The 17,253-nt window shown below is 43.0% G+C and overlaps 1 protein-coding gene across 9 annotated transcripts in view; it reads right to left on the reverse strand.

The window, feature by feature from the left end:
- POLK (DNA polymerase kappa) overlaps window positions 1-17,253 on the reverse strand; it is a 113,736-nt gene that overhangs the window by 84,312 nt on the left and 12,171 nt on the right. For 3 of the 9 annotated variants that reach the window (XM_039543014.1, XM_039543005.1, XM_039543003.1), the window contains exons 2-3: window positions 10,896-11,071; window positions 8,467-8,586 (exon numbers count right to left, since the gene is read on the reverse strand). In XM_039543014.1, coding sequence (XP_039398948.1) covers window positions 8,467-8,586; window positions 10,896-11,033 — 258 coding nt within the window. In that variant the 5' untranslated portion in view covers window positions 11,034-11,071. Of the gene's footprint in view, window positions 1-8,466; window positions 8,587-10,895; window positions 11,072-11,865; window positions 12,331-12,466; window positions 12,746-13,668; window positions 13,864-13,889; window positions 13,908-17,253 lie in introns of those variants that run through there. The other 6 variants (XM_039543006.1, XM_039543008.1, XM_039543007.1 and 3 more) reach the window with 6 other exon arrangements.

Consider the following 17,253-nt stretch of genomic DNA (forward strand, 5'->3'; position numbering starts at 1 on the left):
TTAGCCATGAAACTTCCAGGCCGTGAGGTGGAGAGACTGGAGGTCTGGGTGACAAAGGCGACCGTGGTCTTGGCTAATCAGGTCCGGGATCAGCGGCAGCGTTATCAGGATGTCTTCCGAGAGGTCCGGGAGCGTGGTGTACCAGTGTTGTCATGGCCACGTTGGAACCACCAGGATGACTGCCGCCTTATCCCTGTGGACTTTGAGTAGGACCTTGTGCACGAGAAGAAGCAGTGGGAACACATACATGAGATGATCCGACTATGGAGGAGGAAGGTGTCCACAAGGGAGCCCTGGCTGTGGTTCCAGAAGGAGCAGAACCGTGGGCACTTCCTGTTGCTCCAAGTGACAAAGAGATTGATATGGGGAGTTCCCCACCTCTGGAAGATGGTGAGAATGACATCCGGCCAGATGGACCATTTGTGGTTGCGCAACAATCTGCTGAGGTAGTCCACCAGCTCATTCTGTAATCTTGAGATATATGTCGCCTCCAAGTGGATAGAGTGGGCTATGCAGAATTCCGACAGCTGGAGTTGTGTTGTCTGTCAAGACTCACACACACTGACACATCAAGTGGGCCTGGAAGGTTTGGCATGCTAGCCGAACCGCTCTCAACTCCTTGATGTTGATGTGGAGTGAGAGCTCGTCTTGAGACCAGAGGCCCTGAGTCTGAAGGTCCCCCAAGTGTGCTCCCCACCCCAGTGCTGACGCATCCATTACCAGGGACAGGGAGGGCTGAGGTCTGTGGAAGGGGACTCCTTTGCACACATCTGGTTGGTTGAGCCACCAGCCCAGGAACTGGAGGACGTGACCCGGAAGAGTCACTACCGAGTCCAGACTGTCACATCCCGGACGGAACGTTGACTTGGGCCAAATCTGGAGAGATCTGAGACACATCCTGGCATGCTGTACCACGTACATACAAGATGCCATGTGACCAAGTAGTCTCAAGCAGGTCCTTGCTGTGGTGGTAGGGTACCATTTGAGTCCTTGTATGAAGTCCGAGATCGTTAGAAAATGGGCCTCTGGCAGGAATGCTCTGGTACGACCCGAGTCCAGTATTGCCCCGATAAAATCTATCAGGATATCAGGGTCGACTTGCTCTCGTTGAGAAGGTGGCCCAACCTGTTGAACGTGGACCTCATAATGCATATCTGCACTTCTACCTGGTCCCTGGAGTGCCCCTGGAGCAGCCAGTCGTTGAGGTATGGATACACCTGCACCTGTCTTCACCAAAGGAAGGCGGCAACGACCAACATGCACTTGGTGAACACCTGAGGGGCTGTGGACAGGCTGAAGGGGATAAACTTAAACTGGAAGTGGTTGTGATTGACCACAAACCTGAGGTATCATCTGTGAGCAGGATGTATGGATATATGAAAATACACATCCTTGAGATTGAGGGCGTCATACTAATCTCCCGGATCCAGAGAAGGAACTATGGAGTTCAGGGAGACCATGGAGAACTTCAGCTTCACCATGAATCTGTTGAGGCCCGCAGGTCTAGAATGGGTCTGAGACCCCCTTTGGCTTTGGGGATTAGGAAATATTGAGAACAGAATCCCTTGCCCCTTAGCTCCTGAGGAACCTCCTCCACTGCCCCTGCAGCGAGGAGTGCCTGTACCTCCTGGATAAGGAGTTGCTTGTGAGAAGGGTCCCTGAAGAGAGATGGGGAAGGGGGGGTAAGAGGGAGGGGAGGAGCAGAATTGGAGAGAATATCCCACTTCTACCGTGCGAAAAACCCAGCAGTCCGATGTTATTTGGGACCAAGCACAGTAGAAGTGGGACAGATGATTCAAGAAACAAGGGGAAGGATCTGGCATCGTGGCGGGTGGACCGTCCTCGGGCACACCTTCAAAAGGCCTGCTTTGAGCCCGATGATGGCTTTGTTGGGCCGTGGCCCTGCCCGGGCAGAGGATCGAAAGCTTGCGCCTGCCATTTCTGCCCCTCCTTCTAGAGAAATCCTGCATTGGCTGAGGAGGATAAGGGCATTGTTGCAGCCTGCAGGGTATGCACATACCGGCAACCCAACGCAAACACAACTACTTCATCGCAGCCCAGGAGTCTTTTAGGCTGTGCAGCCTGGAGTCTGTTTGCTCCGCGAACAGGCCTGCCCCGTTGAACAGCAGGTCCTGCAGAGTTTGCTGCACTTCCAGGGGTAAGCCAGATGCCTGTAGCCATGAACTCCTCCTCATGGCTATCCCTGAGGAAAGGGTGCAGGTTGCAAAGTCCGCAGTGTCAAGGGAGGCCTGCAAAGAGGTCTGTTCTCCTGCTTTGCCCTCCTCAACAATAGCCCCAAACTCCCCCCTGAACTCCAAGGGCAAAAATTCCCTAAGTTCCAGCATGGAGTTCCAGGAGTTGAAGCTATATCTGCTCAGGATTGCCTGCTGATTAGCAATCCTGAGCTGTAAGCCCCCTATGGAATAGACCTTCCTGACAAAAAGGTTGAGTCTTTTAGAGTCCTTGGACTTTGGAGTGAGATCTTGCTGCCCCGGCCTCTCGCGTTCATTCACCGTCAACACCACCAGGGAGCAGGGCTATGGGTGGGTATACAAATAACCGTACCACTTAGAGGGGATGAAGTATCTCCTTTCTACACCCTTGGCTGTTGGGGGAATGGAGGCCGGGGTCTGCCACAAGATCTTCAAGTTGACCTGGATGGCCTTGATAAGTGGCAGGGCTACTCTAGATGGACCTTCAAGGGCCAGTATGTCCACCATAGGGTTTCTCTTGTTTCGCCACCTCCTCGGCCTCTAGGCTCATACTGCACGCCACCCTGTGCAGCACGTCCTAGTGGGCACGACTGTCTATGGTTGGCGGCCCTGAAGTAGAAGTCTCCGCCACCGCCTCATCTGGAAAGGACGACGAGGACGCAAGCGGGGGAACAGGGTCATCCTGGACCTCTTAGTCCATCAGGACATCCTGCCCAGCCTCCTGTTCGAGGTCAACTATCACTGGGTCCATTGAAGGAGCGGGAGTCAGCTCCAGGGGAAGCACTGAGGCCGGAGTCCCCTCAGCACCCCTGGGGGCAGGGCGGCTGTCCGAAGCCACTGGCAATCTGGGCTTGGATAGCACTGACCGGGAGCCCTTGGACAAAGTATCCTGGGCCTGCTGATACACCCAGGGGGTCCAAAAGGGCCACTGTGCTGGCCCCTGCCATTGCACCGGCCATGGCATTGTGCCCATATTGGGACATCTATGTGCCGACGGGTGCCAGCTCCAGCATGAGTATCTTGACTCCGTCTCCAAGCCCGAAGACAAGGACCAGGATCTCGATGCCCATGGCAGTGCCGAGCAGAGCTTGGCTGGTGAGTGGTGCCGTGAGGATGGGGAGCAGTGCCCAGATCGGGATCGATGCCGGGATCGGGAGTGATGACTGGTGGTGCTGAGACCTCGACTGGTGCCGTGGTGACATACAACCAACAGCTAAAACTACTAACACTAAAACTACAACAAACTGAAAGCTAGGAGAACTTGCTAAGCAAATCACCACAGTTCCAACAACCATCACTGGTGGTAAGAAGGAACTGAGGAGGGGCCGGGTCAGTAGGGTCATATATTGAGCGCCATAGAGGCGCCACTCCAGGGGGCTCGACAGCCGACCTGATGGGTGCTGCTAGGGGAAAACTTTCCGACGACTGTGCATGTGGCACGCGCATACCTAATTGGAATCAATATGAGCAAGCACTCAATGAAGAAAGCTTGTTTTTGCCCTAACCTGTTCTGTGGGGGAAAAGAGGTAAGTAACAGATGGCAAAAAAATGAAAGTGGAAAAAGTCTGTTATATTTATACATATAAATGCAAGTACATATAATATTCCACAAATATACAAGTTGTATTTATTGTTTACAGAACTACTTTTTGAAAAAAACTAAAAGTCTGTCCCCTCTCACCTAGTTGAGCTCTCATGCTGCAACTTATTTGCTAAAAAGACTACTACTGAGTAATATGAGATTTTCCCCCTTCCTTCTGGTTTGCTCCCAGCCAATTTGTTTGAAGACTGAAAGACCACGATGTGGAATCAAATTAGCTCTTCCACATAGCAATGCATAGCAGATATCCTAGTTCAGTGAGTTGGGCTGGACAAACTGGTTTGTATAAAATGTAAGGCACCAGTGGGAAAGGTAGAAGGTGAGGAGTTCAAATACAACAGAAGAAATATTTGAAAAAATAATGAAAACAGCATGATACAATATATAGGAGAAAAACAAGTCATTACTTTTAAAAGCTCCAAGAGCAGACTTAGTTATTTTCATTGGAATATCAATTAAGCAAGGTCTAAAATCCATGTAAAATTATCAAAAGGCATTTCTCTTCATTCTAATGAATTTTTTTCTTCTTTGTTAATTCTGATGATCTCATATTCTACAAACTATAGGTAGGTTATTCTCAAACTCAAATGACCTTTAATTACTTGAATTTATGTTGCCTCCTACACCCCAAGTCACACAATTTAATCTGCATTTCCAGATACTGTCTTAATACAAAACTTTTGTTTCCCCCCCCACCTGAATTACTAGCATAATGTCATATCTAATGATTCACTAGTATCTTATGCACATATAAAAACAGAGATGGAAACCCTTTTAAGCTAGTCACGAATTAAAACGATGATTATTTAAAATAGCAACAGCAGCTCATTAAAGGAAACACAGTAAAACAAAAGCTTTGTAGACTTACTTCTGAGAATCATGTTTGTCTATAACCATATTTCCCTACTAAATCTGAAGACAGTTAAAGACGAATTTCTCAGAGGTAAACCAGGTGCACAAGTTGAAAAATTATGTAGCATTCTTTTTTGAAAGAAAATTCTGCTATGGAAGACTTAGGGGAGTTTCTATATATTTTATAGGGGAAAAGAGCTGAAAATTTGGGCCATTAGACTTTTAAAATTTGTAAATTTTTGTATTTATTTTTAGACAAATGGATTGAAGAAGTTATTGTGATTTGTTCTTGACCAAAGATGTGATATAGATACCAAAAAACTAACTTTCTTAAGTAGTATATATGAAATAAGAATTAAAAAACTTAGTTTTGTGCCTGTTTATGTTTGTAAAACTATCTGACAGAATGGAGAGAAAGTAGGAGTGACTAGTAATACTCTGTTACAAGGGGACAGCAATGTCATTCAGAGTTAAAAACTGAGCTAGAAACCAACATCCATAAAAATGGCAACAATGGCTGTTGGCAATAGTTTATACAATTCAGAAGCTGGATACTTCTGAAAGTTTGAAATTAATCATAGTATTGAATAAATGAATATAAAAATATAGCTTTGATCCTTCACATTATGGATTATTGGAGAACTTCAGACATTTCTGGGTTGTGTAGTAGATGAGTCTCAATCAGGCATGACCAATTTATCAGAAGTGGGAACTTACTGCATTCAGTATTGTATAGAAAAACTTGGCCTGACTAATAAACCAATGACATTTAGTGCATATGAAACTCCACCTTTGGCATTTACAATTTTATTTTATTTATAAAGCCAAATAAAATATTTTAAAATGCTAATGGTAAGTTTTGAAGGGGTTACTTACTGCCCAAGAACACTGAAAATGTTAGAGATGACTTTGGGACATTTGTGATTATAAGTGCTCCTTTGCCCCTACCCGGCTGCAGAGGAGGCTGTCTAAAATAAAGAAAACTAAAACACCTTTATTTTTCATTTCTGACACACAGAGTCTCACAGCATGTGCAGGTTCTGTTATATCAACAAAACACTAGAAAAGGGGTTATTATGTTGTTGACGTTAAGGATTTATGTTGCTGCCATGTCCAGCATCACTGGGATACTGTCTAGCAAAAGGAATAGCTTTTTAGAAATCTTGTATATTACAATATCAGTACTGACTGCCAACCTGAAAAGAAATGTCATGTTAGTGAGCACCCTAAAAGAGCCCAGTTTCCCGCCCTCTACCATCCTACAAACTGATAAGACTTGATCTGAAGATAAAAATGTACAGTGTTACACAGAAGCATAGAGCTTTTCATACTTCTGTAACTCTGCACAAGTTGTCTCCCCCCTTACCAAGCTGAGGTGAATACTAGAGCAGGATTTCTCACACTTCATTCCACCACAACCCACTTCTGACAACAAAAATGACTGCATGACCCCAGGAAAGGAGACTGAATTCTGAGCCCCACCACCCTGGACAGCGGGGCTGAAGCCTGACCCCCATCGCCCTGTAGGGGAGGGAGGCAAAGCTTGAGGGCTTCAGCGCTGGGCAGGGGGGCTGTAACCTAAGCCCTGCCATCCAGGGCTAAAGCAGAAGCCTGAGCCCTGCTGCACAGGGCTGAATCCTTCTGGCTTCAGCTTACACCCTGGGCAGTGGGGCTTGGACCTTGGCTTCAGCCCCAGGCCCCAGAAAGTCTAATGCCAGCCCTGGCGAATCCATTAAAACAGGGTCGCAACCCACTTTGGGGTCCCAACCCACAGTTTGAGAACAGCTGGACTAGAGCATCTGATTACAGAGCATAAGGAGGTAATATCTGAAAATAAAAGAAAGCATGGTTTCATAGGTAATACAGTTGAATGTTGCCTTGGAGAACTGGATTCTATTACTGCCTCTTTCAGAGAGTTCCTATGTGATGCTAGGCAAGTCAATTACCCCCTCCCCCACCCAAAAAAAAAAAAAAAAAGCTTATCATGGGTGGTCACTGATTGCGTGTTCCTCATTTTCTGGGTACCCAACTTGATACCCTGTGGTCTGGTCTGCAGAAGTGTTGAGCACTCACATCTGCAAATGAAATCACTGGGAGTTGTGTGTTAAACATATACAGTATGATATAATTCTAAGTATTCTGAAAAATCAAGTCCTAGGCACTCGGTGGTCAAATTGGGAACCCAAAATTAGTGGACTCTTTTAACCTTAATCTCTCCGTGCCTTCATTTCCCACATGTAAAATAGGCATAATAATATGACCTGACCCGATGGGTGTTGTGAAAATAAATTCATCAATGTTTGTCAAGTACTCACATACTATAGTGATGAGCATCACAGAAAAAAATATGAGGAAATTAATAATTCTGTATCCAGATCAGAATTAGACTAACATATGGTAAACAAGTCTTGGGACTACATATTGAACAATGAAGATAAAACAAAATATTGAACAGCTGCTCAATGAACACTATCTATCCTGTGCACAGACTGAGGCAGGGGTCACATTGAAAAATATAGTATGCGATCATGTCATTAAAGATTGAATCACACTGTATGTAAACAGAGACAAATTAAGGTGCTTGACATAGCAACTTTAATGTTCTTTTAATGTGATTTTTGTATGCAATACTATCTAGTTTCTGATAACATTGTCCATCACGGCAGTATCTGAATACCTACGCAAAAGTGCTTCTTTTGGACCACAGAAACATTTTCATACACAGCTCCATTTCTTAGATCCATAGTTTTCTCAGACCCTTTATTTCCTTCCACTGTACATGGATGTTCATAACTAAGGCCCTAATAATAAAGGAAACTGATTTTTCTATTGTAGGCAATATGCACCTTTGGCCAGATTTTTTGTTTATAAAAAGTTGAAGACTTCAATGACATAGTAGTTAGCACGCAAAGATAGATAAATCACAAGCTGAAGTAATAGGATAATCCTAGTGACATTTTTCCCTATCACTATAAACCATCTAACATAACACGTGCATAAGCCAAGACTTTTTAAAAGTCTTTTCAAAATGTTTAAACCAAAGACTGCTCTGGTATTTGTAAAGAAAATTAATCTCATAGACTTTAAGGTCAGAAAGGACCATTATGATCATCTAGTCCGACCTCTTGCACAATGCAGGCCACAGAATCTCACCCACCCACTCCTGCAACAAATCCCTAACCTATACTTGAGTTACTGAAGTTCTCAAATGGTGGTTTAAAGACCTCAAGGTGCAGAGAATTCTCCAGCAAGTGACCTGTGCCCCACACTGCACAGGAAAGCAAAAAACCTCCAGGGCCTCTGCCAATCTGCCCTGGAGGAAAATTCCTTCCCGACACAAAATATGGCGATCAGTTAAACCCTGAGCATGTGGGCAAGACTCACCAGCCAGCACCCAGGAAAGAATTCTCTGTAGTAACTCAGATCCCACCCCATCTAACATCCCATTAATGAGTTTCACAGGAGTGCATCATGAGCAATGGATTTTATTTATTAGTTGATTAGGTGTTTTCAGCGTTGGGGGAAAGGAGTTCTTGTTTTAATTCCATTTTGTTCATACAAGAAATACTTCAAATGAAGAGTCTTATTATCTATTTAAATGTTCTTCTGTTAGCTGAATATAAATTTACACCATCAAAATATTATGCAGGCTTTAGCTGCATAATTGTTGCTAACATCAAATGGAACCAGGCAACTAACAACTTGTGCAACACTTTGAAATTTTAGGACTGGCATCAATAATATACTCCTAAAAACTGTTATTCTCCCTCCACTCAAAAAACTTCCCAAATTCGTTAGTACCTGTAGTTGTGCTTTCAGAAGCTGTTGGCTGGTAATTTTATCTTTTAGCTGCATCATTTTTTCAATTCGTTGGTTAACTTGTTGATCTTTCTTAAGCTCATTTTCATAAAATCTAGAACCCTATCAGAAAAATAAATAGTTAAGATACATTTGAAAGTTCATTGTTTTCCTTATAATCTTACAATAACTGAACAGTAAAAGATGATGCAATTTGTCTGCTAACAACTCATTTAAATGGAAAAATACAGCACTGAAATAAAATAGACCGTTGTTTCCAATCCTATCAGAGAAGCAGATACAGCTTTACGATATGTTGGGTTCTGTATATTTTAAGGATTTCTTTCGCATATTATATATATTTTGGATATTCACATAATTGAGGTATACACACAAAAGACAACTTCAGATTACATGAAGTTCATGTTCTTCCTTCCCTCCACTATTCAGAATTTAATATAATTCTGAGGAAACCGGCTAGGCTCCAGAAAGGCAGGGACATGTCCTGATGTGTGATGATGCAATTCTAAAAACATTAGCTAGATCAGAGAGATGTCAAAATAACTCAAAAGAAATAAGTTACTTGTACTCTCTAGGCTATTTTCTGTTATATCTTGAAAGATACTGAATGCAAAAATTGAAAATTGGCCTCAGGCATTTTTACTTTTTATGTGCAGCATTGGTCCATATGAACTCATCTGGAGAAAACTAATGCCATTATGTAAGTCAATGGTACAACCTCATCTGGAATACTATGTGCAGTACCTGTCACCCAATTTCAGAAGGATATTGCAGAATTAGAAAGAGTTTAAAAGAGGATGATGGAAATGTTCAGGGGTATGCAAAATCTCCATATGAAGAGAGATGGAAAAGATTGAGATTACTTATCTTGGAAAGAAAATGAATAAGAGGGGATATGATGAAGGTATGGAAAATAATAAATGATATAGAGAAGGTAGATCAGGAACTTCGGTTCTCCCTGTCTCATAACACAGGAACAAGGTGATAATCAATGAAAATAAAAGGGGGCAGATTCAAAACATATTAAATATTTTTTCACAGAATGTGTAGTTAAGAGTACAGCACTTATTACCACAGGATGCCATTGAGGCCAAGAATTTAAGAAGATTCAGAAAGGGATTGGATATTTATGTGATCCACTTTTATAACAGTTAATGCTAAAAAAAAAAAAAAAAGTATTGGAAGAGATTAAAACCTCATGCATCAAGGTTTCAACCAATCTCTAACTAATAGATATTAGGATGAACTTTCCTTCAGTATCAGGTATGCATGTAATCTTCTCTTCCCTCTATAAGCAAACATTAGTGATTGTGTCTATTGGAAGGAAAGTCCCATACTTTTTCTCTTTGGTGCTAGTAGTACATTTTTTTCAGGTTTTTAAGATGTTGGTAATTGCTGGCAAGCAACTACGAAATTTGGGTTCCCTTATACAGTAGTGATGCAATAATAAGATTGTGTTCCTTACAAGGGCTTTTTTGTTTGTTTTTTGGAGCAGCTGAAAGGAAAGAGAGATTTGGGAGAGTTCCATACAAGAATCTACAGCTATAATACACTTGATACTGTACAGTTTATTTTTTCCCCAATAAATGCAGATTTTAAAAGGGCATGAGACTTGTTCTCCTCATTTTACAGTTTTCAAAATCTATCATTCATTTGGCTCCATCTCTCTCTCAATATAATGGCAGCAGCAGTAGCAGTTTTGAAGGAATTATTTAAAAAAATACCAAATGGGATGTCTCTTACAAAGGATTACAGTTTGAGGAAGTGCTGAACAGTAAGATCAGGTGAAATATATGAAAAACTAAACCCTTTGTTTCATGCAAATATCCTTAGCACAGTGAAAAAATGGACAATACAAAAGCAGTCTAGCAGAATTGTTTTTAATGCTATATTTTTCAAAGTTCTCCCTAAAGTATTAGCTTTTCCATAAAGCAACAGTACAGCATTCATTATTTTACCATAATTGTTTAACAAATAATCTAGGTCCAGATTGATCCCTCTTGTAACAGACTATTGTGGAAGGGGGGGGGGAACTCTGAGAGGTTACCCTTGCTCAGTTATCTCTAGATTGTCTGATAGGAGGACTCTGAAAATCTCATAGATTTGGGGCCTCCTCCCAAGCTCCAAAGGAGAGGTGCTAACGGGGACTGCACCATTGGCTGCTTCTCCTTCGAACACACCCTAAAAAGTCAGCCCTAAGGAGTTCTACTGAACAAGTTTATACAACCGGAAACCATATTAACTTTTCCAGCAAAGCGTACTGCATTGGTTGTGGTGAGGGTGATGAAAAGCAATCTTTCCTGTATCACTCACATACAGAACAGAGGAGGCTGCCCCCATTTATGCATGCAAAACTAAGAAATAAAAAAGTAAAAACCAAAGCACTAGTGAAAAGGGTTACACAAACGAACCTTGGTGGCCTCCATTATGATTTTATTGATTTTCTCTTTATCCAGTCCTTGCATTCCAGCCTTGTTATCATTGAGGCCCATTCTAAGCAGAAATCCATCATCATCAGACGTGTTAACAATTTTCTTTGTGCTGTCCATAGCGCAACGCAGTGAGTGTTTTTTCAAACTTTAATAACCTAAAAGAGAATATAAGTTACATACTTCTTTCAAAACTCCAGTTGATGAATAATACAATTCCATAATCACTTTCAATTTTATTAGACACACCAAATACTGAGGTTTAATATGTAATTCTTCAAAAGTAGCTCAACTACACACAGTCACCAAACAAAGAAAAAACCTCAACTGTATTAGTGTCTGAAGTAGAGCTGCATGGAAAATGATGTATCATCCTGTGAAAATGTTCAAGATTCAGTAATTTTCCTCATTCTACTTTGGGGCAAAAGAAAATCAGAGAGAGACAGGAACATGAGCCTGGGTCTTCCACACCCCAGGTGAGTGCTCTAACCACTGGGCTATTAGCTATTCTGGGTGATTCCTCTCTCTCTTGTTCTGACCAAAAATTCCATCCTGGATTTGAGAAACCTTCACAACAAAAGTTTTGTCTAAACTGATACATTCCCATAAAAAGTTTTGGTTCCAACAAACTGGCATTTTCCAACCAAAAAAACTGTTTCTTTGAAAAATTTCCAACTAGCTTTATATCTGTTCGCTTGGTAACTTGGGCTCAAGCAAATGATAAGCATTTTAATATGGCCAAATGTCAAGTTACACATCAAGGAACAAAGAACATAGGACATTCTTGCAGAATGGAGGACTCGATTCTGGGAAGCTGTGATTCTGAAAAAGACTTGGGGGTCACAGTGGACAAATATGAGTTTCCTGAACAATACTGTAGCCAAAAGGACCAATGCAACTCTTGAATGCATAAACAGGGGAATTTCAAGTAGAAGTAGAGAGGTTATTTTACCTCTGTATTTGGCCAGGGTGTGACCGCCACTACAATACTGCGTACAGTTCTAGTATCCAGAGTTCAAAAAGGATGTCGATAAAATGGAGAGGGAGTTCAGAGAAGAGCCATGATAAATGATGAAAGGATTGGAAAACACCTTACAGTGATAGATTAAAGGAGCTCAGTCTAGCTTAACAAAGAGAAGGTTAAGGGGAGACTTGATCACAGTGTTTAAGAACCTATACGGGAATGGGTTCTTCAATCTAGCAGACAAAGGTATAACAACAAGATGGAATGGCTGGAAGTTGAAGCAAGTCAAATTCAGACTAGAAATAAGGTGAACAATTCTTGACAGTGGGGGTAATTAACTATTGGAACAACTTCCTAAGGTTTGTGGTGGACTATTCAACACTAGCAATTTTTAAACCAAATTTGGTTATTTCTCTAAAAGATTTGTTGTCACTCGAACAGGAATTAATTCAGGGAAGCCCCATACGGTTGCCAACTTTCTGAATGCACAAAACCAAATGCCCTTGCCCCGCCCTCTTCCCGGAGGCCCCGCTCCTGCTCACTCCATCCCCCCTCCCTCCATTGCTTACTCTCCCCCACCCTCACTCACTTTCACGGAGTTGGGGCAGAGGGTTGGTGTGCAGGAAGGGTTGAGGGCTCCGACTGGGGATGCTGGCTCTGGGGTGGGACCAGAAAAGAGGGGTTCAAGGCGTGGGAGGGTCTCCAGGCTGGGACAGAAGGTCAGGGTGCGAGAAGGGGTGAGGGCTCCAACTGGGAGTTTGGGCCTTGGGGTGGTGCAAGGAGTTGCGGTGCTGGAGGGGGCTCAGGGCTGGGGCAGGGTGTGGGAGGAGGTTTGGGATGCAGGCTCTATCCAGGTGGCGCTTACTTCCGGCAGCTCCTAGGCAGAGGGCCAGAGGACTCTGCGCACTGCCCGCACCTTCAAGTGCCACCCGTGCAGCTCCCATTGGCCACGGTTTCTGGCCAATGGGAGCTGCGAAGCCAGCGCTCAGGGTGGGAGCAGCATGCAGAGCCCCTGTGGCTGCCCCTGCGCTAGGAGCCGGACATGCAAGCCACTTCTGGGAACCACACAGAGCCAGCCTTAGCCCAGCTGCGCCACCAGCCGGACTTTTAGTGGTTGAAATCCAGACGCCTGGCAACCCTAAAGCCCCATGGCCTGTTTGCTACAGGAGGTCTGACTAAACAATCACAATAGTCCTTTCCAAGAGGCAGGTTTTTGTTTACAAAAAAAAAAAAAAAATTACACTACCAATTTAAAGTAAAGAACATTCCTATGTGCAAAGCGTACTGCATTAGACTTACAGCAGTACAGTGGCTTTTCTTGTGACAGGCTATCATTCCAGACTCATTGTAAAAATAAAAATCAAACTGGCACTACCCATCATCATGTTAAATTTATTTTTAAATGTAAATTAATTGATTTTAAGGCCAGAAGGGACAATTATGATCATCTAGCAGCCTGACTTCCTGCATGACACAGGCCACAGAACCTAAACTAGTAATTTCTACATCAAACCATAACTTCTGTTTGAGCTAGAGCATATCTTTTAGAAAGACATACAGTCTTGATATAAAGACTTGAAGTGATGGAGAATCTACCATGTCCCTAGGAAAGTTGTTCTATTTGTTCATTAACCTCATTGTTAAAAATAAATATTTTTTTCTTGTCTGAATTCGTACAGCTTCAGCATCTAACCATTGGATCTCATTATGTTTATTTCTGCTAGTATTAAACAGCCCGCTACTATAATGTTTCTTATCCATGTAGGTATTTGCAGATCATAAACAAGTCACCCATAACCTTTACTTGGATACAGTAAGTTGATTGAGCCTCTTAAATCTCTCACTCTCCAGGTTTTCCAGACCTCAAGTCATTCTTCAATAAAATGTAAATGAAATGCTGCCCCAGCAACTGTCACATGATAAAATCTCCTTTTCAGTGGGTTAGCACAAGAAAGCAGAGTTCTCTGAATGACAGCTCAGCATGAGCTCAATAAATCTGATAGGAGCCACACCCTTTCAAGAGATGTCTCTGGATGTGCTGCACACCCAGACCCAGTTACCACAGTAACTCTATTGCACAACAATGGAAACAAAACTATGCTGGAACTTTTCAAGTAAGATGCATATTTAAAAACTGTTGCTTCTCCAGCTGAGGGGTTAAGAAAGAAGAAGCAAGATCCCCTGCCAAAGATCTGGAGGCAGCCCACATTTGTGTTTAGGCATTTATGGTTGAATTTTCCACCTGAAATGATCACATTCGGTTCATGGAGCAGAAGGATTCCTTCTCTATGTTAAATACTGAGAAGACTGACCCAAAAGCATCACTAATTAATTAATTTTTTATCTTGTGGTTTTTAACTCATTCTTAGGATTCTTGAGCTCTTGGCAGTATAGCATTCTGTTTGCATTTAGAAGGTTATGTTTCCAATTGTATTAGAAATGAAAGCTGAAAGTTTCTGCAAAAATTTATGAGTAACCCTAATCAAGGTGCTTCTTTATTCATTGTGAGTAAATGGATTTATCAAATTTTTAAGCACATGCATTTTTTCCCTTATTTTCTATAATGATGGTGGTGTTCATTTTTGCTGATTTTTTCCCCTTGGAACAGAACAACTGCATTTCTGTAGTAGAGCAAGTTATATTTTTTAAATATAAAAGTTCTATCTGTTTAAAAAAATCTTAAGTTTTAATTATATTCAGTGCATTTGGTTTATTATTTGTGACATTTTTTCAGAAGAGCCAAGACCAGCTGAGTAACAATCTGTGTGTATTTTGGCTCTAGCCTGTCAGAGCACAGAACAGGAGTTACTGAGACAAAGCAGACGTCACAGGAACACCTTGGGTGCTCTAAGGCCAGCTGGGAGTGGGGAGTACCAGGCAGACCTGAGACCAGCTCAGTAGTGCTGAATGACTTTGAAGCACATTTTCATACTCTCTCCACCCGTTGGTGCAATCAATCACACTGTTGGGAACCACTGGCCCTGCAACTGCAACAGAGTAGCTGGTCTTCCCAGCTCAAGCCAAAAACAGTGTTCCTCACGTTTCAATGATCACACTAAAGTCTGTGGAAGGTTAACTATCACTTGCATTTCAGTCAGTCCAACAGTAGTCATACTGGTACTGGCAATGCCTGGTTGTGAGAATGTGTGGGAAAGAAAAGCAATTTAGAAGCCACACAGATAATAGACATTATAAATACCAATAGATGTAATGACTTTTCCCCACAGGAGATGCCTCATCAGGCCTATATTTTAGATAATTTCTCTCTCTCTTTAACTCCTTCCTTTGCCCACTCCAGTCTTTGTGGCTTCTTCCATGCTCTGCTTCCTGCCACCAGTGAGTGCGGGGGGGGGCCGTTCTTTCCCCAACCTCCCTGCACTCACCGGCGGCGGGAAGCGGAGCAGCTCAGCCCCAGCCCGTTCCACTCTGCCACCTCCCAGCCGCGGCACTCCGCTTCCCGCCACAGGTGGGTGCGGGGAGGTTGGGGAAAGGACATCCCCTGTACTCACCTGAGGTGGGAAGCAGAGCACTGTGGCTGGGAGCTGGCGGAGTGGAGCAGGCTGGGGGCCGGGCTGTTTTGCTTCTGCTGCTGCTGGTGAGTGCGGGGGGATCCCTTCCCCCAAGCCCCTTCCCCCGAGTGACATGGCTGGGGCCGGGGCGAAGGAAGCAGAGAGGGCTGCTCCCGGCACCCCGCTAATCCCCCAGGCCATTCTGGGACTGCAGGGCCCCCAAAAGTGCCCTCCCACAGCTCCTGCCCCACAGACCCTGGGGGGGATCCCCTGACCGCCCCCGAGACCCTCTGCCCCTTATTGATCCCCTCAGCCCCGGCCTCGCCAGGCACCCTTAACACGCTGTCAGAGCTTTACCACGTTGTATACGAACCCGCATTATATCGGGTCGCGTTATATCGGGGTAGAGATGTATTTAAATAATAAAGTACATAAATATAAATCAACAGCTTAATTAGAATTCAGAAAAATTATTTATTGGAGACATGAATTTAGTTCTCCACAGGATTTACAGACCCACAAAACAGAAAAGGTGAGTCATAGGTAAAATGCCTTTCAGCTGTCTAGTGGGACAAACAGAAACCGAAGACCATTTTGTTTACAGAAAGGCATGTCCTTAGGAAAAAAAGCCATCAGCTCAATGCACTCAAAGACAAAAAGACAATGCACTCAAATAACTGTGGAAGCAATAATAAACCAACAGGCACAGCATTGTCAAATCAAAGTAGTGGGAGATCTACCAGTGTAAACAGAGTGAAAAGAACAAATTTAAACATCAAAAGAAACACAGGAGGGGGAGAACATATGACATTGCAAAAACAAAGTTGAAGGAACAAAATGTTGCTGATATCAATGCAGAAACTGATAAGGAGTAAAGGTTTAAATGGACCTATGAAAATTAACTATAAAAATCCTTGTCTGACTTTAAAGCACAGTGAGATTAAAGTTTATGACAACTTGAAAAAGGGTGCAAAGTTTTATGGTTTGAAGAAACATAAATGAACATATTCTACTCAGAACAGGCGGCAGAGTAGATGGCTACACAGAACAATGTATTTCGGGGGTGCTGCCACCGCAAGAAACCTGTTTGCACTGTTTCCCTTATAGCATTCGATGCAAGGGATGCTAAATATCTCTTCTTAAAAAGAACAGGAGTACTTGGGACTAACAAATTTATTTTAGCATGCTCGGGGGTCGAAATTTGTTAGTCTTTAAGGTGCCACAAGTACTCCTGTTCTTTTTGCGGATACAGACTAACACGGCTGCTACTCTGAAACCTATCTCTTCTTAGTGTCCTACTGTGTAGAGTGTGGGATCAGAGAAACCCATGAAGACAGTCAGCCTGCACTTGAGCACCAACCTATTACTCCAATTATTTGGGAGTAGGGTGACCTGATGTTCCGATTTTATAGTCCTGGCATTTGGGGCTTTGTCTTATATAGGCATCTATTACCCCCCACCCTGTGTCATGATTTTTCACACTTGCTATCTGGTCACCTTAGTTTGTTTACATTTACAGGAGATAATGCTGCCCTCTTCTTATTTACAATGTCACCAGAAAGTGAGAACAGGCATTTGCTTGGCACTTCTGTAGCTGGCATTGCAAGGTATTTACATGCCAGATATGCTAAACAGAAGTCTTAAAAGAGCAACACTCTGATGCGGAAACTACAGGTAAACCCGAATCACCAAAATAGAAAAACAACTTTCTGCTGGTGGCATCTGACTCAGATAATGAAAATGAACATGCATCGGTCTGTACTGCTTTGGCTTATCATCAAGCACAACCCATCATCAGAGGAACATATGAATCTTTAGTGCATCTAGCAAATAAATACCTTGCAATGCCAGCTACAACAGTGCATGC

Source organism: Mauremys reevesii, linkage group 6, assembly GCF_016161935.1.
Source record: "Mauremys reevesii isolate NIE-2019 linkage group 6, ASM1616193v1, whole genome shotgun sequence".
NCBI classification, from domain to species: domain Eukaryota; kingdom Metazoa; phylum Chordata; order Testudines; family Geoemydidae; genus Mauremys; species Mauremys reevesii.